Source organism: Filicampus tigris, chromosome 19, assembly GCF_054856515.1.
Source record: "Filicampus tigris isolate MCC_2025a chromosome 19, RoL_Ftig_1.0, whole genome shotgun sequence".
NCBI lineage: Eukaryota > Metazoa > Chordata > Actinopteri > Syngnathiformes > Syngnathidae > Filicampus > Filicampus tigris.
The window spans coordinates 13,534,810-13,557,878 of record NC_141235.1 but is presented as its reverse complement, the minus strand read 5'-3'; the positions used below and the strand labels follow the sequence as shown (position 1 = coordinate 13,557,878).

Below are 23,069 nucleotides of genomic sequence, written 5' to 3'. Positions count from 1 at the left end.
AGTAGTTTCACGTGATAGGATATTTTCATATTGCACAATGTAACCATTGCAATTTAAACGCCAATACTGCATCACAATTAATATAAACTAGATTGTTTCCTTCAAATTTTGTTTTACTTTATTTTATGTTTTTAAACACTTAAAGCAATTTTTGTAAAAGAAATTTTCGAAAAAGCCTTGCAAATGTTCTTTTTCTGTTTCTAATGTATCAAGACAATGTTTTCTGAAGAATGCCAGATGTTTTCCGGTTCGAGCACTGTAAACTACATTTCCCACAGTCCTCTTTGGTCTTGTCACCGTAAACAGAGGGCGGAAACAAAAGAGCTCTCATAAATGCACAAACCGTAAACCGGCTTCTGGGCAAGGAAATGAACTGTAATTACTGATCGTGGTAGCATCTATATCGAAATTGAAACGAAAAAAGTGACACGAGGTTTGTAGAAATTCGGAAACACCAGTCAACATGGCACTGAAGAGAATAAATAAGGTAACTGACTGGCTTTGCTAGCGGCAGATAAGTGAACCATCGAAGGGGTTGATTGGACAAAGTTGCTGTTACTAATGTTTCCTCGCTTTCCCCGCATTTAAACAACTTCTGCAGAACTCAGTAACGGTTTTAGAAATCATATGATTGTTGACAACTCCTAGAATAGATGAGGCAGTCAATGACAACTTCAAAGTTTCGGGTTAGCTTGCTAAGCTAATGACCAATTGACACATAGCTCCAAGTGTTCCTGTTGGACCACTTTTGCCAGGAAAGTTGAAAATCAAGCTTCTGGTATCTGTCACCAACACCACTAGCTATATTTTGGAAGCTTACGTTTACTATATAGTACTATGCAATAGACTACAAATTGGTGTTACTATCCCCGTTTTACAACTCTTATTTACAATTTGGATGAGGCAACTGTTGTGTTTTTTTAAAAACCTGAATTTATCAGTAAGTGACGTCAAGTGTGCCTTAGGAGGAACTTAAACGATGCTGATATCAGATTCACACATTTCCTGGCACAACTAATGAAAATTAACTTGAGTTGAAAACTAATTAGTGTAGCGCGGGCATATTTGTTTATTTCATATTTCTTTTTAATTTTTGTCTTTTGTTCAGGACTAACCATAGTCATTGGATATGCAGCATGATGAAATGAAAATGAAAATGATACAATGTAAACCATCAACTGAATGACTGAAAGCGGTATTGCTATTTTGTTGAGCAGGAGCTGCAGGACCTGCAAAGGGACCCTCCAGCACAGTGTTCTGCTGGACCTGTCAGCGACGACTGTGAGTCAACAACAACAACAGTTCACTAATCACGTTAAAGCAGTTCATTGGCAAAGGCACATGTTCATTGTTGTGATAAAACTGGACTTTCTCAAAGGAAGAAGACAAATGAGGGTTTGTGCTATTTTAATATGCACAGTAATAAAATAGGGCTGAAGGATTTTGAAAAATAATCTAATTGCAATGTGTTTTCCTCAATATTGTGATTGCGACATAATACGTAATACATTAATCTGTCACAATAAATGTAAATGTAAACTGTAAATGTTTTGATCATATAGGTTAGTCTTAGTTTATATAAAGGCAAAGTCACCACAAATTATTATGGAAGACAAATAGAAATAAAGTTAACTTACTAAACACTGACTTGCAGTCTTTTAAACATTCATGACACAAAATTCCACCCCCAAAAAATGCGGCCTAAATTTAGTCCGTAACTCATAAATGAGATTACATGATAATAATAATCATCAGATATGATAACATAAACAAATCTATGGCTTTATCACCTAAACATGTCGTTTCATTAAACTATGCAAACAAGTCCGCATGTTTACTTCTTAAGCACAGAACCCATCTAGACACTATGTAAAATAAATCACGTATGTATGCTTTGTTAGTCTTATACATAGTTGCTAATAAACAAGGGATGGGCTATTAATTTATTTTTTCATTTTCTTGATGTAGCGTAGATATTTCTGCCAAAGTTCCAGCAAAGCTTCTAAAGCCCAAGCTAACCTTGGGCGTGGTGGTTTCTTGAAATAAAAAGCAAAATCCGTAGAAATTAATTCTTAGATGCTTGTTGAGTTAATGGCAGACATTTTGTATAACCTCAGAGGTCCTTTTTTTCTGAAAGATTTAGTTCACATCTGAATTATGACAGAGGTATTCAACATCAGATGTTCCTCTTTATTAGAAAATTATTTGTTTTTGTTTTGTTGCAGTAAGACCAGCATAACCAATTTCAAGTTTCTCCATCTTATATTTGTCTCCCGTTTTGTTTCCAGTGTTTCATTGGCAGGCGACAATAATGGGTCCGGTGAGTATCACACCATTATTTAATGCTTTCAATTCTGTCTCAAATAGGCTGTGACATGGTTAGTCGTGAGCCAAACGCAAACACAGTGGCAAATCACACTTCCCATGTAGTCTTTCCTCATGGATAACAGTAACTTTTTAACTTTAAAATGTTTCTTTTGGAGTGTATTTTGACATCACTTATAAAAGTAATCCTCTCATCCACGTGACAGCATTGTTACCATTGTGAAGGGATATATTTTAAGTGGGGTTGCAATGACATTAGATTTGCAGGTGTACCTAATTTTGTGGCTGGTTAAGACAAGTTCTTAATGATGAGTTAGAAAGGAGGGATGATTTTTTTTTTTTGTTGATCCAATTGTGTAATTTCTCACATACCTTGTCAGGGTGACAGTCCTTACCAAGGAGGAGTTTTCTTTCTCACAATCCACTTCCCCACTGACTACCCCTTCAAGCCACCAAAGGTGAGAGAGGGATCGAGCTTTTTCAACAATTATCAACAACACTTTTGAATTAACGATACGATCTTGCTTCCAAAAATTCTATAATGGGGAACCTCTAAATGTCAAATTACCAAATTACAATTTAATATTTGACCAAAATTGTCAAATATGACCTCTAAAGTCACACAAAATGTCCGATTTTGAACTGCCATTATTCATTACATTACACGAGTCAGCAAATTTTGAGTGACCTGAAAGCATTAACTCTGGGCGTGTGTTTTTCATTGCCCCAGACTGCAGTGTGCCTACCGCACTTGAAATTAGTTCAGCGGGCATCTTAATATTAACTTCATTTACTTTCCTGATATTTTAAACATGATTAACACATTGGTCATCCAGGTAAAGGTAGAGCCTATCTACAAAAAAAACAACACTTTAAAATGTTTAAGTACTTTTGACGCTTTTATGACAGTTAAGAATGGTAAAATATTACAGTTGTTAAAAATTACCTTTTGTGATCATTACATAAATGTAATGTTGACAGTTTTACCGAGGAACACAGTATCGTAAAGAAGTCAACCCCAATTTTTTTTTTTTTTTACAAGAATATGTTCTATGCTGGCCCACTAGTCAAAACACGGTATTCTTTTTTTAATCAATATATTTCTTACGTTTCAGCACAATTGCAAAAACGCTATACAACGCTTAACCCCCTCCTTCCCCACCCTACCCAAACAAAACACTCTCTTATGTACTTGGCATCCTAATTACCAAAGATTACAAAGCATGACCATTCATTCACAAATTACATATACACTTGTACAGTTTTCAATATGCACGAGATGTGTATGTCTGTTTGTGTATGTATGTATATATATATATATATATATATATATATATATACATATATACATATACATATATATATATATATATATATACATATACATATATATATATATATATACATACACAAACAGACATACACATGCATATATGTACACTAGGGCTGCCACAAACGATTATTTTGGTAGTCGACTAATCACCAACAGTAGTCGCGATTAGTCGACTAATCGGATCATATGTAAATTGCGTCGTGTCGCACCAGCAAGCAGCTACTCATATATAACCATAATTAGTTTACAGCTTGATTCTTGTATGATTGTTGATTCTATGTATGTACAAATTCACGAGATGATACAACATTCAATTTTGATTGAACTTTAAAGCTTGTACCAGCAGTTCTCAGATGTTCATAAATGATGGTGCAGCTTAAATTGAAGTAAATATTGTGGCTTTAAAAGTTTTGGCTACAATTGTTTAGTGCATTTTAAAATGAAACCAAAACTATACACTATGAAGAGTTGCACTAATTCCATGAAACTATCTATAAATACAAAAAGGAATACTTGTAAACAAATTTCACTCTACTTTAAAATTTTTTTTTTATATCGTTTTTTTTTTATATATACAGTGTAAGGCTTACACTACTTTACCCACAATGCTTCTGTTTACATCACCCGGATTAGAGCGAGACGCGGCAGTCTCGAAAGAAAAATAATGTGCCAAATAAATAAATATATAAATAAACGACGCGTCGACGATTAAAATTAATTGTCGACGATTTTGATCGTCGACGTCGTCGTGATTAGTCGACTAATCATGGCAGCCCTAATACACACACATATATAAAAATAAAATAAAATAATCAGGTTACCAACTGTGGTGTAGATTAAGTCTATGTATTAGTTAAAAGATGTCCAATATCGGCTTTTTCAATGAATTGTCTAAATGGTTTCCAAATGTTGTCATATTCATCCAGTTTATTTTTAAGAAAATAAGAGATTCTCTCCACATGCATTATTACCACGTTAACATCCAGAAGGACTGTTGTGGACAACATTAAACTAACCTTATTCAATACATCCTGCCAGAATTTCTTAATCTTATCGCATTGCGATAGTCCCTAAGGCTTCCCTACACTTGAAGCATGTATCATGTATATTTTTATTGTACTTATGCAGTTTCACTGGAGTTACCGTATATATGTCTGCATTAACCAGTTGTATTGAAGTAGTTTTGAACTGGTGTTTGCCGATTGTCTCTGGGCATTTTTACAGCTTGACCGCCACTCTTCATCAGAGATATGTTGACGCAAATGCTTTCTCCATGACTCAAGTTTAGAATTTGCATTATCATCTGATCCAGAAACTAACCAATTATAGAATGTTGAAATTATACCCTTGCTGTAGCAATTCTTAGTAATTAAGACCTCCAAAAGATGAAAATTTCAGCAGTTCGATAGAATGATTTTGCATTGTTGATATAATGCTTCTAATTTGCAAGTATTTAAAAAAGTGTTTTCTTGGAACTCCAAATTTACTATTAATCTCTTCAAATGTCATTAATTTCCCCTCAGCAAACCAGTCACCCAGTTTACTTAATCCCTTCTCTGTCCATAATTTAAATCCAATGTCCATCTTTACTGGTTTAAACAGTGCATTCCCCCAAATGGGGCTAAATTGAGATAAACAGTCCTCTAATTTCATAAACTCTTCACCTTGTAGCATACATACGAGCATACGATCGTGTCTTTGTCTTCAATTTGGGACTTGCCAGACTTGGTGGAGGACCAATCATGCCTCAGATTCAGAAAACAGGTTAGCTGTGATTGGTCGTTACCTGAACAACTGTTATGTCATTTTCAGTCGACAGAAGTGGCAAAATGGCCACCCCTAGAGATGGCAAAAGATGTGTTGATTTTGCTGCTTAACTCATATTCCACAAATGCATTATTAATCAGTTTAGACTAGTGAAGGCGCATAGAACATATTATTGCAAATAATTTTGGGGGGTTGACTTCCTCTTTAACACTGCAAATATATTTTGCGGAAAAATCTATAATACATTTCAAGAGGGGTTCACCATAATTTGGGAGAGGTTCTAAAGCGTCCAACTAGAATGTGATACCGACCTACATAGGCTCGTATTGCAATTAAAATTGAAGCATTAATAATAATTTTTAAAAAATGTTGTTATTTTACTTTTCAAGCCTTGATTCATTGGGGTAAGTAGTATGTTCACAAGCAACAACAATGGCCTATATTTCTCCATTACTGTACTGTATATTGATAAATAAGTGGCATATGCCCTTTCTAATGGCTTAAGTAAATGTTGCCATTGAACACCAAGCAAATAATCAACACAATAACATGTTTCCTGTTCTTGGCTCCTGGAGATGATTGTTAAAGTTCCACCAATCCTTAATAACGTCCAGAAAATGAGCAGGGTGAGTAAATATTTGAGAATGTGCAAGTGAAATTGGCACTTGGTGCAAGGTCCTTTTTGTGTGCATTTACAAGCAATTGGGAGTGTTCCAGTTGCTGTGGATCTTAAAATTCCCTGCCAACAATGACGACATAGTAGCTGTCAATATGATCTCCACTTTTCCAGGTAGCGTTTACAACAAAGATTTATCACCCAAATATCAACAGCAATGGGAGTATTTGTTTGGACATTCTACGGTCGCAGTGGTCTCCTGCACTAACTGTGTCAAAAGGTACTTGCAGTTTATGGTTTTTGTATCATGTTGTGACCAATGTGTGTCTAGAGCAGTGGTCGGCAACCTTTCTTTCATCCTTATGTTGCGTCTCTAGTGGCTTAGGAAAATATATTATAAGTGTCCGATTGAAGTTTATGTTATTTGTCTCAAAAACGTGTACCATGTCTTTTTAAGTCAAAGTTTTGGGCCATTTTCATACGTGGTCCTAGATCGGATACGTATTAGATTTTTTCGCACATATCCGACATTGAGGTCCAAAATGCGCTCCGCGTGGGCAGAGGGCCAATGCTGCCCTCAGCCGGCAGCTCGAATCTCCAAAGTTGTTTTGAGTAAGAGTATTGACTAGGGCTGGGACGACACACTTTGTCTCAGTCCGATACGGATCCCGATACTTGGGTTGCTATCCGATACGTATTGCGATACTCAAATATTATAAAAAAATATATCTTAAAAAAACTGAGGCATGTGTTTCCAAAGTTTTAAGTGCCCTTTGACACTTATTCAAGTATCACGAAACACACTTGACAAAGTGCATTAACTGTTCCTGATACACAGGAGTGTAATGAATAAAACTCCATTGACAAAGCTCAATTTTAAGGACCTCAAATGCTCCAAAAGTATGTTATAGAACGTGGAAAACATAACATAAGGTATCGAAAGTATCAATACTTCATCAACGTATCAATACTTGGTATCGGCATAAAAAGTATCAAGATACATTGCGATACGATATTTTTTTCCAGTCATAGTATTGACTTTATATTTGAAGCAGAAAGTGGACATTTATTGTGATAGTCGTAATTCAACCACGGTTCAAATCTACTCATCTTACATGCGGTTATGACGTAACGTCATCTAGTGACGTATTATATTTTTATATATATATATGTATATATATATATTATATATATAATATATTATATATTATATATATAATATATATATATCATATATTATATATATATATATATATATCATATATATTATATATATATGATATGTATTATATATATATCATATATATATATTATAACATATATATATATGATATATATATATGATATGTATTATATATATATCATATATATATATTATAACATATATATATATGATATATATATATGATATATACATATATATATATACATATATATATATATATATATATATGATATATATATATATATATATATACACATATATATATATATACACATATATATATATGATATATATATATGATATATATATATATCATATATATGATATATATATCATATATATGATATATATTATATATATCATATATATGATATATATGTATATGATATATATATATATATATATGATATATATATATCATATATATATATATCATATATATCATATATATGATATATATATCATATATATGATATATATTGTATATATGATATATATGATATATATATATGATATATATATATATATATGTATATATGATATATATATGGTATATGTGATATATATGATATATATATATCATATATATATATATGATATATATATCATATATATGATATATATTGTATATATGATATATATGATATATATATATATGATATATATATATATATATGTATATATGATATATATATGGTATATGTGATATATATGATATATATATATGATATATATGATATATATGATACATATATGATATATATATCATATATGATATATATATATGATATGTATGATATATGTATATATATGATATATGTATATATATGATATATATGATATATGTATATATATGATATATGTATATATATGTGTATATATATTATATATGATATACATGATATATGTATATATGTGTATATATGTGTATATATATATGTGTATATATGTATGTATATATGTATGTATATTTATACATATGTATACATTTATACATATATATATAATATATATATTTGTATATATATATTTGTATATACATATGTATATACGCATATATATATATTTATACATATATATATATATATATATATATATATATATATATATATAGCTGTTAAAGTTAAAGATGTTTGTGTATGTGTATACGTGTGTGTTTGAAAAGGGCTGAGGGGCTGTTCGCGTGAGTTGAACACAATGCTTGTTTTTTCAATTGAAGGGAAAGTCAACCATCCATCCATTATCTGTACCGCTTCTCCTCACAAGGGTCGCGGGGCGTGCTGGAGCCTATCCCAGCTGTCTTTGGGCAGTAGGCGGGGGACACCCTGAACAGGTTGCCAGCCAATCGCAGGGCACACAGAGACAAACATCCGCACTCACAATCACACCTAGGGGCAATTTAGAGTATCCAATCAACTTACCATGCATGTTTTTGGAATGTGGGAGGAAACCGGAGTGCCCGGAGAAATCCCACGCAGGCACGGGGAGAACATGCAAACTCCACACAGGGAGGCCGGAGCCGGGATCGAACCCACGACCTCTGAACTGTGAGGCGGACGTGCTAACCAGTCGACCACCGTGCCGCCGGAAAGTCAACCCAATTTTTTTTTTCAATATGTTCTATGCAGGCCCCCTAGTTCAAACAAGGCATTCTGATTAATATTGTGTTTGTGGAATATGAGTTAAGTTGTAAAATCCATCCATTTTTTACCATCTCGGGGGTCGGCCATTTTATTACTTCTGTCGACTGAAAATGACATCACAGATGCGCTGAGGGCTCAAATAACGACCAATCATGGCTCAGTTTCAGAAACAGGTGAGCTGTGATTGGTCGTTACGTGAGCCCTGAGCAACTGTGATATAATTTTCAGTTGAAAGACGTGACAAAATGGCCGCCCCCAGTGATGACTAAAAACAGGTGGATTAACTCTTATTCCACAAACGCAATATTTATCAGAATATGTTTGGGTTGACTTCGCTTTAATAAAGTATTTGCATGAGAAAATCAATCCTCTTATTCATGTTAAGGGTATTAAAATTCAAGAAAATAATGGGACAGAAAAATCCAGGGATTTTTTTTTACAATAAATAAAATATGCGATTAAGAGTTAACTATGAAAAAATGCGATTAACTACGATTAAAAAATTTAATCACTTGACAGCACTGAGATATATATATATATATATATATATATATATATATATATATATATATGCATGAGTGAGATCAGCCGATTCCGATCACATGGAATACCTGCATATTTTTCCATTTATTTATGGTGACTGCTATTATGCAATATTATCTGAAAAAAAACAGCCATGTTATTGCCGTAATTTTGACAAAGCTATGTATATTTTCAAAACCATGAAGAAATACAAAACCGTTGCTGGCCCAATACAACAATTACTCAGTCACAAAGATAATTGAAAAAACAGCTTTTAGTAACACATTTTTTTTTACAGATCAAAATAATCAGCAGTCTCAACAGACTTCATTATGCAAAAAGTCAAATAAATAACATTCCACTTAAACATTGCATGGTCCATAATATGATAAAAGTGAAGGAAAAATAGTCACATGCAGGCTTCACTCGAATAAACTATTCACTGAGTTCCTAAATTGAAACGACCCAGGAACTTGTTTTATTGTCTTGTGCATAGACAAACTATCTTGTGCATTTGTCAACGAGAAAAAAGTCACTGTTAATCTTTTTGTGAAATATAAAATGATATAGTGGGTCTGTTGCCCACAAGCGAGCTACAATGTGTCTCCCTGTGGCAATAATGGCACTTACACTGCGCGAAAAACTCCCTTGTTAGACTCAACATCGACACAGGACTGACATCCGAGTTCCATTTAACACTTGTAAAATTTAAACAGGATAATTGGCCTTCTTTTAGGAAACTTTCGATGCGACAATACACTCTCTAGTGGAGCTACGTCTGTGAAGTATTTGCATCCATCTAGCACGTAGCGAGGCTCGAAGTGGGCGAGCAAACGGCGGAATCCGGGTTCTTCCACCACCGAGAATGGTTGGTCATCAAGTCCCATGAATTTAATTATTTTCCTGGTTATTTGCCTTAGCTTTTGTCTGTCGCGGTGATATGGGTTTGAGTTGGTCAGCAGGGGCTGCGTTAGCAGCCGTCATTGTTGCTGCTTTGATCGAATATGCAGATCACGTAATTTTTCACGGAAATCAGCCGATCATTATCGGTGCCCGATCGATCGCAACATCCCTAATAAAGATATATATGGACATACACACAAACATCTTCATTTCAGACATCAAAAAGTGTTTGCGGCTCCAAGTGTTTTTCTTTTCCGTGGAAACACGGTTCAAATGTCTCTTTGAGTGTTAAAGGTTGCCGACCCCTGGTCTAGAGGAAAAAACAGGCAATGGTTGTCACCCTACATCTAATGTGTTTTCTGCCTCTTTCAGTGCTATTGTCCATATGTTCTTTGCTGTGTGATCCAAACCCAGATGACCCTTTAGTTCCAGATATAGCACAGATGTACAAGAATGACAAAGACAAGTTAGTATGCACACCCATAGTCTACAGTTCTGGATTCATATGGAACTTAATTTTCCCCCCCTCTCCTCTCTCTCTTCAGATACAACAAAGTAGCAAAAGAATGGACCCAAAAGTATGCCATGTAACAAAAACAAAGTTGCATTTTAAACATGTTTTTCTTTTTTTTTCAAGTCACAAAACACTGTAAAATATATAGTAAGGAATTGAATAACCCCCAACGTCCTACAGTACTCTCAATGCCACTAATCTCACACTATGAGGCTTATGTAGCTGAAGTAAAGCGGCATGTTTCAGTGCTTTTTAGTCATTTTAAAATTGGAAACGTTTTGTTTTGAATCCTCCTTCAAGACCAGTCATTAGAAACTGGTATGTAGCATTCTTCTCGTAAGTATAAAAACTATAAGCTGCCATTCAGACACAAGGAGGAACGCCAAATATGCTTTCCATGACTTAACTGTATTTCTCTAAATCAAAATGGACATTTCTTAAAATCTCCTTTAAAGTGGAAGTCAACCCCAAACAATTCTTCACAATACTATGTTCTATGGACCTCCACTAGTCTAAACACGGCCTTCTGATTAATGTTGCGTTTGTGGAATGAGTTAAGGAGTAAAATCCCCCCGTTTTTAGCTATCTAAGGGGGCGACATCCCAGTTGCTCAGGTCTCAGATAATGACCGATTATGACTCAGGATCAGAAAACAGGTGAGCTGTGATTGGTCGTTACCTGAGCAACTGGGATGTCATTTTCCATTGACAGAAAGTGGCAAAATGACCGCCCCCTGAGATGGCTAAAAACAGGTGGATATTGCTGCTCATCTCACATTACACAAACACAATATTAATCAGAATGCCATGTTTAGACTAGTGAAGGCGCATAAGAACATTTTATTGCAAAAAATTTTGGGGGTAGGTTGCCTTCCGCTTTAACAATATAACTTGAATGTTGTTTTTTTTTTTTCCATAATATTATTTTACTTCCTGTATGCAATTACACTGAATGGAACAATGTACAGGTACTTTCTCCTTCAAAATCAGAGCGGTTTAGAAATCTCATTGCTTTCTTGTTTTTGTATAGTATTTTAAAAAGTATTTCTATTTAACAATATTGGGATAATCTATGTGTAAATCTGCCATTTAAAAAGAATTGACTTTTCTCCCCTGAGAATTGCTGAGGTGGTTTTCTTTGTTGATTCAAACAGATCAAATTTTTTGTTTAGTCTTTAGGGGTATGTGTTTGACATTTAAATGAATTGATTTACCATAGCCACAGAAAGTGTGAAATTCTTTGTTTTGTTCCTGTACAAATTGTCTCACGTGTCTTGACGCCTACTTGGCAAATTTTGTACTAAAATAAAGAATGGTACAGTTCAGTTCTTACTGTTCCGCTTTGGTAGCTTTCTTGAGGTTCTTTTTAAAATGAAAAGTAGCCTGAACAGGATCAACAATATAGAAAATGGGTGCATGGACATTTTAACTACAGGAAAGAAAACATATTTGTAGCTGTCTGCTGTTGCATATGAACTTCCTGGTGAAAATTAACCTTTTAAATCAAAGTCTACATTTAAGTAACGCTATGGTAACAAATACACACACAAATTAAAAGCAATTTGCAAAAATACTTTTAATACACCATGTTCTTTAACCTCCAATGAAATGAAGCCTGCAAACATGCAAAACACTGTACAGAAGCCAGCAACGAAAAGTAAAGTGAGTGGACTACAAAACCCGATAGACGTGACTGTTATTTAATTCCATTCCAACTAAAAAAAAATAAAAATCAGACCATAAAGTAACAAAACGTACACAAGAAATGATAAGGTTCATAGAAATTGCTGTTTTTGGTGTTTCTATTCAGTTTTGTGTCTTTGTTGAGCTTTACAGGACTAATGTGCGCGATGCTGAATGGTATATGGTCCCTGACCAATCCCCAAAGGATAGCTTGATCGGAACAAAAACAACCTGAAATATTTCCTAACTAATCAATTGTAGACAACCACAATGTATTCAGAAAGATAGCCTCCCTTTGACAAAAAATGTACTTAGCAAAATTGAACACTTGGTGGTATGATTGTTCATGAATAAAATTACAGTTTTATCACGCATTTGCATTTTCCCAGATGTTATTTTCCCCCCACAACAAAAGTATTCAGATGCACATTTCTGTTTTTTACAAATCATCTAAAAACAATTACATTTAACGGTCCCAGCACCAAAGGCAAAACTAGATGGTGGATACAATTCAATAGGCAGCTTCTGATATATATATATATATAGAGAACTTTTTTTATGATTGTGCCTTTATGCAACTACAATGGCATTTATTTACCCTTTCAGACATTCAACAAAAGTTGAATTGTGGCAAATGGACTCTTCTTGGTTGTTGATGCAGGTGGGTATCCCGTCTGACTTACGGAAGGTCAGTCAGTCCGTCAATACTTCAGGCCTATCCATGTGGGCCTAGTCCGTCACATAAAAAACAAAAAAAAACAAAAAGCTTCCACTTTTCTTGAATCCTATTCTTTAAACTGATCAAACCTATGCAAGCTCTGTTGGTTACACACTTATGCTATATTACATTAAATTGGGGTCAAAATGGAGGGCACAGCCTACACCAAGAGTACAACATTGTGATTTATTCCAGACAATGAAAGTCAGAACAAATTTAGATCATAAAATCTACAAATACATAAAAAAATTCTCAAGGTTATATACTGTATAAAATTGGGCATTTGAACATGGGTGTGTATAGTTTTTAGAGCCACTGTATTTATATGTACTGTATTTCAATATAGAGTATGTATGTATTTATGTACAGTATATGTGTGTCTATGTATACATGTATTAGTACTTGGTGTAAATGTATGCATTATACACAGTACATGTCACATAATTCAACACATTGCCTGTACAATTGTAAAATCAATCTCCTTAACAGCAATTTGAAATTGAAATCCCCGGTACGATGTGCTGTATGAACTTTACCTCTTTGAAGTTAAAGTAATCGCTTACAATTCTGCATGAGAATGATCCCCCAAAAAATGAACTCTTGCTGAGCTGTACAGTGGGATGAGTGTTTAGTACATTTGCCTCACAGTTTGAGTCCGGGCTCGAGCCCTCCTGTGTGGAGTTTGCTTGATCTCCCCCGTGCCTGTGTGCGTTTTCTCCAGCCGCTCCAGCTTGCTCCCACGTTTCAAAATTATGCTTCTTCGGTTAATTGAAGGCACACGATTGTCCTGAGGTGTGAATCTGAGCATGACTGTCTATGTGCCCTGCGATTGCTTCGCAAAGTCAGCTGGGATAGGCTTCAGTCCACCGGCGATCCTGTTCGCTTACATGTTTAAATCACAGTAGACTTCATCGATTTAAATGACAAAAATACTGACAAATATCCTCTGTTAGAAGGTGAATAGTTTTACCATTTAGTGATACTGCACTTGAGCTTTAAAACGGCTGTCGACCCGATAAGGGCCTGTGAGGCACATGTGAGTGGGACGTTTGCCAAAGTAGTCCTGTTTCAGCTGAGTATAAAAAAAAGAAAGCATGTTAAAAGGCACCGATGCTGCTCTCCAGGTTAGAGAGAGAAAAGGCTGCCGTGTGAGTGCTCTTCAACAGCAACAACATGTTGTCAAGACGCAGTGAGGCTCGTGGATCTTTGTTGAATACATGACCGTTATCTTCCCAAATTCCACTTCTGCGGTCCTGCCGGAATGAGGCAGTGGATCGGATGTGTCCCCGTTCAGGACTGCTGGCTGCTCCACTGGTTGGCCATGGGCCTACGCAGTAGCTCCTCCACATGTCGAGCTACGTCCATGGTGTCCTCCAAGTCAAAGTCACCCTCTGCATCCAACATGGTGTCCCCCCTGAGAGGACAGCAAGACATGCCACATTTAAGCTTCTCTACAATGGAACTGATTTTACTGTATGTAGGCGCATGTTTTCACATCCTCACATTCATTCATCATTTTTATAAACTTGGAGGTCCAACAATCATGTGTAACGTGACATGAGCTGTCAACATGTCATGCATGACCTAAAGGGGACATATATTATACATAAAGCATTAAATTTTTGTTTGTATATAATTGCCTGCTCACCTGTTACTGTGCCTATTTCTGAAAAGGTTCTCACTGTTAAAACTGTGACTAACATAATAACCTCTACCAGAAATGAGGGTGGATGGGATGTTGGTTGGTGATGACTGTTTTGGCGATGTGTCCATGCTAATTTAAATATGGCAAGAAATATGCCAAACCTAACCCTTGTACTTTTAAGTAAAACCTTTCTACTACATGTATCTTGACAGTAACTCATTCACTGCCACTGATGAATTGACATGTCTTTTCACAGTCCAGCCATTCAATCCCAGGAATTTATTCATATATATAATTTTCAAATTTTTTCAAACGTTCGGGTAAAAGAGGGTTTGAAAATGTCTGGCAGTGAATGAGCCAAATGTAATATGTTAAATTGACACACAAAAAAAGATCACAAGACTGAACCCATCAGTAATCCAAATTTAAACAGAACAAAAAAAAAAATCAGATTTTGCTGAAAACCTTCACAGTTCCCATTTTATCTTATTTTATTTTTTTATTTATTTTGATTTGTTCTGTGTTTTTCATGGTTATGTCTTTGTGTGTGTCTCAATACTGCTTTCATCAGTGCTCTGTCTTTGTCCTCTTTGGTCCTGCCCAGTTGTGCCCACTTCATTATTCTGTGTATTTTCTTACCTAGTTTAGTTGTTTTTTTTTTAATTTGCATTTTTGATGGTAGCTCTCTTCCATTTTTTTTTTTTTTAAATAAAAGTTGCTGCAATTAGGTTTAAATTCTCCTCCATATCACCTTGTGACAAAAATACTTTTGTATACTGTGCACAAGAATAAAAATAAAGGTACATGCTTACATGTGGTAGGCAGCAAAATTGTTGGAATTAACCACAGAAGGAGAAGCTGTCTGGTCCATGAATGTGGGCGTTGTTCCGCTGGGTTCAGGATTTGGGGTGGTGAATCTGGCAAAAGTAAACGAAGACTTAAATATATATGATTAAAAAGCAGGTCACAGTCGCATTATTATTTGGTATTCATTTTGGCATTCGATAGGATAACTCACTCTGGCACAACTTGTTTGATCTGTGGTTTTACGTAGCCATCCACTGCTTTTGCTACAAGATGGACAAAATTAATTAGGACCAATTTATTAAATCAAATCAGCATTTCTGATCATCTCTCGTATTCAAATTTCAATCAATTCCGAATTTTGGATTCCTTTAAGTAGACATGCTTTTGCAGAAATGTTTATTAAGAACAGTGTTAATGAACATGTACACAAGCTTCATCGCTGATACATACAGAGTGGTGGTGTGTAGTACTTTGCAAAGACCTCATCTTTGGGCCGGTCGGGGTAGAGAAACAGGAGATGGTTCAGATCACTGATACGGTCAGCCAACGAACGAATGGAGAAATCCTTGGAAGTGTAAGGCAACAGATTCCATACCAGCCTTTCAGCTGCTCATCAAAAGAAACAACATACAATTATAATCACCACTTGTACGACTCTGTGTGTTATATAGGGATGAACTGGTAGGGATGTAACGATTTTAAATATGCCATGGCCTCATCGTCGTCATGTTACTAAATTAAAAGCTGCGTCCAAAAAAATGATTTTTCGCCCGCTTCAGCCAAACACAGCATTGTGAACTACATAGACCATGATACTTTGCGCTGCTGAGCCAATAGGAACATATGACAATAAAATCACTAGCCCAGCCTATTTCTTTATCACTGCTGTTACATAAAACCACAATATTGTGCTTTTATTCCCCTGAATATCATGAGCTTTATTAATTTTCTTAATACAATATTGTGAGTTTTTCAGTAATGCAAGTTTTTTTCTTTTTTTTATAGCTCCATCCTCCCCACAATATCATAATTATCGTATCATAATATGGTACTGCACATAGTGTAGCATTGAAACGGTATAATTTCATATCACAATTATAATGACCATAATTATCATGACTAGATAGACAGTTTATACTATAAATTATAAAATATATATAAATCAGAGCTACAGCTACCAAGTTTTATAATCGAAATATGTATATAAAAACAGTAACCCTTTGAACATTAGAAATTGTAGACAGCAACAACCAAAAATGATTTTCATATATGCAAGACCCCAAGGAACTTACCGGGACTCAAAATTATGACAATTTATTTACCGAACAGCTAAAGGACAATTTTGGGTATCATGGAGATGAGCCAAAATTTGCTTGTAATGAACAATTTTAATTCAATTTGATTCGAACTGAATAAAAACAAACAAAACAAATTTGGCATATAAAGGCAGTTCTCGTATTACGGCGTACGCGAGCTACGACGTTTCGACTTTACGACGCCCGTGCCTCCTCCTCCATTTTGTCCCCAGCACCATAGTGACTACGTTTACATGCAGTCGATACTCGGGTTAAAGTCAAAATTCAGATTTCTGAAACATTCAGAATATCCCGTTTACATGATTGAGCGGACAGAGTTGCTGTGGCATTTGAATAACCCACTGTGTACGGCGACACACGACGTCATGACTCTGCTTGTTACTTTCAACTGTCAATAAAACACTTGACATTCATGTTCACTCACTACAGGAATGAAGCAACCGGTTTCCTCCTCACTCCAAAAGTGTGCTTTTGTGCTGCGTCTCTGAGCTGGTTTACCTCTGCTTGTGTATTTGCAATGGGTTTTGCGCCAGACAATGCACTTCTGCATACAAGCACTTCCGATACTACAAAGACCAGCATCCCTTGCAGTTGAGTAATGAGCATGCGCAGAGTGTCTCGATCGTGTCTGTTTGCGCGCCGGAAGTGTCTTTGCCCTTTTCGCCCTCCTCTCCTCTTTCTCCATCCACTTCTCAGCAGTAATGCTAAGTACAGCATTTTATGCTTTTTATTTTAATGTTTTTTTTAATACAAAGTATTTTGATGTCAATTTCGACTTTAACGGTGAAATCCGACATATGTGGAAATTCGTGTTACATCGCCAGTGTAGGAACGGAACTCGTTCGTAGAAATGAGGACTCCCTGTATATTTGTTAACCCTTTATAGGGCAAGTGACTATTTTTGGTCATTTCCGCATCCTTTGCAAATGGTCACCCTCTTGTACCTCAGTGAGGTCAAGAACCTTGTGGTCCTCACTCAACCATTCAGAAGAGATCACCCCACATCACAGATCACATGGCTGTTATCTGAATTATAAATAAATAAATTATCAATATAATTAATTATTATTAGTGCTGTCAATCGATTAAAATATTTAATCGTAGTTAATCGCATTTTTCATAGTTAACTTGTAGTTAATCACACATTGTATTTATTGTAAAAAAATCCCTTGATTTTTCTGTCCCATTATTATCTTGAATTTTAATTCCCTTAACATGAATAAGAGGATTGATTTTCTTTTGCAAATACTTTAGCAGAGGGAAGTCAACCCAAACATATTTCTTTCAAGAATATGTTCTATGAAAGCCCACTAGTTGAAACAAGGCATTCTGATAATTATTGCATTTGTGGAATAAGAGTTAATCCACCTGTTTTTAGCTGTCACTGGAGGCGGCCATTTTGTCACGTCTGTCGACTGAAAATGACATCACAACTACTCAGGGCTCAGGTAACAACCAATCACGGCTGACCTGTTTTCTGAAGCCGAGCCGTGATTGGTCATTATTTGAGCCCTCAGGGCATCTGTGATGTCATTTTCAGTTGACAGAAGTGATAAAATGGCCGACCCCTGAGATGGCTGGATTTTGCTGCTTGACTCATATTCCACAAACACAATATTAATCAGAATGCCTTGTTTCAACTAGGGGGCCTATATAGAAAAAATGTTTAGGGTGACTTCCCTCTTCAATTGAAAAAACAAGCATTGGATTCAACTCACGCAAACAGCCCCTCAGCCCTTTCAAACACACACACACCTACACACGCGTCTGCGCATGCACACACCCACGTACACAATCATTTACGTTAGTGTTGTTCTGACAGATATGTTTATTTCTTCTTGAGAGCGACTTGTTGCTCAAGCGCCGCTTGGATTTAGAACTAGGAGAGCAGTCATTTGTACAGATGTCACTTTTATTGCGCTCTGGCAATGACTTCGACTAAAAAGATTATTACTCACTGCTCGAGTGTCTTATAAAGGTATTTTGTTGATTAAAATTCTGTTGTGGGTATATTTTAATGTAAATTGTGTCAGATAAATGAATGAGAAACAGTTGGTGGACCGCTGAGATTGTCCCGTGCGGCTCTCTTTGTGTCGTGCTGTTACAAAATGCAGCTGCTTTGGAGCAAACGGCATATTATTTTCTACTTAGTATTCTGCAGTATTCTTTTGTGACTATATATTTATTTATATTGCGATTAAGTATTTTTTTCCTTTTTGACTTGGTTTGGTACGGCGCATTTCCTGAACGGAGGAGAGAGAGGTGAATTGGAGCGAGACTGTTCACGTCTGAATAAAGACGCAACAAAACACTGTCCAGAAGAAATACATAAAGTCAAACCTATATTGTAACCCGCCATACCACGGCCCCCGAAGATAAGGAAGATAAACTTTTAAGGGTTACGCTACCAACAATGTATGTCACGACTATCACCAGGGTAGGGGGACTCAGCCGAGCAATTCATCCTCATCGTCAATATTTTGAAGCAGATGTAACGCCTCCTCTACTCTAAAGCATTTAAAAAAAATATACATGTATAGATCATGGTGACCAGCAGCCTTTATCAATGCAGCCGCCGGTTGCTATGGAAACCTTAAACGCGCGATCAAAAAAAATTGACGACGTCAAAAGGGGGTTGGATTAACGCCGAAAATAACGCGCTAATTTGACAGCCATAATTATTATCATTATTATTTTCAGATTTAATCTAACTCTGGTTATGGCCCCCAATAACACTCTAAAGTTCATTTTTTTTAATTCATAGTATTTCAATGAGTGCCCTATTAGGGGCTACCCTTTTATTAGGCACTGAAATAGTCAGAGTGGGGTCTGGACAGTGTACCAAATGTTTTAAATATTAATTAATTTGCCCAATAAATTAAACAGGGCCTTAGATGAAGCCTTTTTGGGTGGTGGCCATGAGCCCAGTACGGTAAAATGATCAGTGATGATCGAACAATTGAAGTACATAAAACTCAACATATTGAATATCAAATATTCCAAAATGAAAAACATGTTGATTTAGGACTGCTCGATTTTACCTATTAAGAAAATTCAGATTATTTTCTCTCAAACCCGATTTTACGATTACGATTTCTTTGCAAAATAAAAAAGAATGAAAAATGAAATATTTTGAATGTCTCGACAGTCAAGTCTGTAAAGCAAACAGTTTGTCAGCAAGTCATTTTGCCAACCAGCTAGTTAGACTAGCCTTTCACCTTTCTCCCTGGCCTTACTTAAACATAAATCAATGATTAGTGCAAAACTGTCACTCAATAATACAATGCACTGTCAATCTTAAATACGGATGCATAGTCCGGTCGGATGAGAGAACCGTTGTAGAGGAGAAAAAAAAAAAGGGACGCCTTTCAGACGTTGAGTTACTTGCTCACGGGTTGTAGTGTACATGCGGGGCACACACTACACTACAGATTTATTTTTGCCCGATTTATTAATAGCTAAACGCTCACTTGCCTGAGCAAATAGCAGAATCGCCGGTAGCCATGAATGTTTTCGTAGTTTCGGACTGCGCGCTCGTCGGAGGAAGCGGAAATGCTGAGGAAATTACGGTGGCTTAGATACACAAAAAATAACAAAATCGGACGTGCCGATTTGAACGTTTTTAACATCGTTTTATCCAGAAAATTCGGTTACGGTTCAAAATCGCTTAATCGAGCAGCCCCATGTTGATTCTATCGTATTTGTTTATGAAACTTGTATTAGACGGGTCGGGCTAGTGTCTGTGAATTTAGGGTGGCCAGCCACTGTTAATGTTGAAGCCTGGTAAAAGCCTGGTATAATGTGCACTATTTGATACCTGCTTTGTTGGGGTTCTCTGCAACCCAGGCAATGGTGATGCCACCGATTTCAGAGTCACTGAATCGCAGGAGGAATGTCCCATTAGGTTTGGACATAAGCATATCCTGTGCCTGCTGCTTGTTAACAAAACCCAGGATGGCCCTGCAATGGGAATATGCTGATTATTATTTGTATTTTTGCTTCTACTTTACATCTCACTAAATAACAGAATCTACCAGAGATGCACTAAAACTTTCTATGTGCTGAGGAGATGACTACAAACATTAAAGGGAAGTCAATCCAACATATTTTTTCAAGAATATATTCTATGCAGGTCCACTAGTTGAAACGTGGCATTCTGATAATTATTGCATTTGTGGAATAAGAGTTAATACACCTGTTTTTAGCCATCACTGGGGGCGGCCATTTTGTCACGTCTGTCGACTGAAAATGACATCAAAGTTGCTCAGGGCTCAGGTAACGACCAATCATGGCTCAGCTTTAGAAAACAGGTGATTTTGCTGCTTAACTAAAATTCCACAAACTCAATAATAATCAGAATGCCATGTTTCAACTAGTGATCTTGTATAGAACATATTCTTTTAAAAATATGTTTGGGTTGACTTCTCTTTTAAAACTATGTAATCTATTTTACTCTGAATAGTAACTTACTGTATACATCTCGAACCACAGGAGAAGCAGGGTGGAAACAGACACGTCATGGCCAATTTATGATTGCAGGTGAGTTATCTTAACTGTTTAATACGTTTTACTGTTTGTCTATAAAGTCAACATGACGCCTTGACTGTTGCAACAAGACAAACAAAACTTATTGTCGCTGTCGTGTGAAGAAACACATATGTCCAATTTTGGAATTTTTTAAAAATGTTCACTTTAACGTTATGGCTGTAATGCGGAAACACCATTCACATAAAAATAAGAAAAATGAAAAAAAAAAATGGACAGAAGTGTTTTTCACAGGACAGCAACGTTATTCATTACCCATCATTCCAGTGAGGCTTGAGATGTTTCTTCATAAGTTCCATGACACCATCAAACCACTGCCAAAAGGTGAAATTGCGTCCAGGTAGGCTCTCCTGTTCAAAAGAATTGATTTTAGAGTTGCTTTGCAGTAGTGAAGTGGAAACGATGCTTCAGGAGCACATTTTCCTTTTATTACTGAAGAGTGAGAAATGTATTGCTATAGTGATGAGATGCTGGCCTCACCCTGTTAAACTGGGCCCAAGTTATTGTCATGTTGCGATATTCCTCTGGGTTGTTACTTGTACTTGTGAAAGCTTTCTGTGCCAGGAAGACCAGGTTATTCTCAGTCAAGCCACGGCTACTGTGCATCTCTGCCTTGTATTTCATATCAAGGGCATCACACAGCTGGGTCCATAGCACCTTGTCTGGTACAATGAATGGAACCCGGCCCTGAAGAGACAAGAGTAATCAAATGAAAGAAAAAAAAAAAAAAAAAGGAGATTTTTCGACAGGAGTTTCCACACTCATTGAACTGGAAAAAATAAATGGAACTGGAATAAGACTGCAGCATCCAACTCACTGGTTCAGCGAAGGCATTGTCCCAAAGTACTGTTGCTGTGGCATTGTTGTCCTGACTACCATGAACTATCACTACTACGGGTAGTGATAAAGTCTGCAGGTTAAAGCAAAGGAAAGAATGATAAAGATTAGCGCTAGCAAACCCCTAAAATTTCAAGCAATTATAATCTTACATAACATGACTTGTAATATAGCAATTATGTAGGAATTGGTCATCTGAAAAGCTATTTCCATGTTTAATGAATCTGTATGAGATTCTTTTCTGATTAAATTGCTGAAATGAAGTCATTTTCTATCATATTCCAATTTATTGAAAATGCACCTGTAAACTTAATCCACAAGACCAATTCAGTATCACTAAACCCAAGTTAAACCCAAGGAATTAAAGGGTGAATTGAATTTCACTTACTTTAACATGGAAGACCAGTTCATTGCCTCCAATGCTGAATTGTGATTCAAACAGAACTGTGAACTTTTCCTCAGTCACTGACTCGGCACCGCGACGGTCCGAACGCTTGATTCGCTTCAGAGACTAAACACACAAAAATAGATTGATAAATAACAATTGAACATCCTAACATATACATGTAGTTGTAGTGCAGGTAACAATGAAAGTGAGCAGTCACATTTCAAACCGAAAACAACCCTGACTGCATTCATCAGCAGTGCGTGTGCTGTAATTTCTATTCAGT

General features: G+C 36.0%; 2 protein-coding genes across 2 annotated transcripts in view; one reads left to right on the top strand and one right to left on the bottom strand.

Annotated features, from left to right (window-relative positions):
* The first annotated feature begins 300 nt into the window (after window positions 1-300).
* On the top strand, window positions 301-12,172 carry LOC147129607 (ubiquitin-conjugating enzyme E2 D3-like). Its single transcript, XM_086017726.1, has 7 exons — window positions 301-487; window positions 1,218-1,281; window positions 2,289-2,320; window positions 2,706-2,783; window positions 6,216-6,321; window positions 10,707-10,800; window positions 10,880-12,172. The coding sequence occupies exons 1-7, from the start codon at window positions 464-466 to the stop codon at window positions 10,923-10,925; spliced, it is 444 nt and encodes a 147-aa protein (XP_085873852.1). The 5' UTR covers window positions 301-463; the 3' UTR covers window positions 10,926-12,172.
* Window positions 12,173-12,405: 233 nt separating this feature from the next.
* LOC147129606 (signal transducer and activator of transcription 5B-like) overlaps window positions 12,406-23,069 on the bottom strand; it is a 37,273-nt gene continuing 26,609 nt past the window's right edge. The window contains exons 11-19 of the mRNA XM_086017725.1: window positions 22,787-22,909; window positions 22,379-22,471; window positions 22,042-22,248; window positions 21,817-21,911; window positions 20,834-20,976; window positions 16,151-16,306; window positions 15,912-15,963; window positions 15,706-15,810; window positions 12,406-14,662 (exon numbers count right to left, since the gene is read on the bottom strand). Of these exons, the coding sequence (XP_085873851.1) occupies window positions 14,539-14,662; window positions 15,706-15,810; window positions 15,912-15,963; window positions 16,151-16,306; window positions 20,834-20,976; window positions 21,817-21,911; window positions 22,042-22,248; window positions 22,379-22,471; window positions 22,787-22,909 (1,098 nt within the window). The 3' untranslated portion in view covers window positions 12,406-14,538. The remainder of the gene's footprint in view (window positions 14,663-15,705; window positions 15,811-15,911; window positions 15,964-16,150; window positions 16,307-20,833; window positions 20,977-21,816; window positions 21,912-22,041; window positions 22,249-22,378; window positions 22,472-22,786; window positions 22,910-23,069) is intronic.

Coding starts and splice junctions, on each gene's coding strand:
- LOC147129607 (XM_086017726.1), top strand. CDS start 464: ATGGCACTGAAGAGAATAAATAAG. Junction 2,784..6,215: donor ACCCCTTCAAGCCACCAAAG/GTGAGAGAGGGA, acceptor CCACTTTTCCAG/GTAGCGTTTACAACAAAGAT. Junction 10,801..10,879: donor TACAAGAATGACAAAGACAA/GTTAGTATGCAC, acceptor CTCTCTCTTCAG/ATACAACAAAGTAGCAAAAG.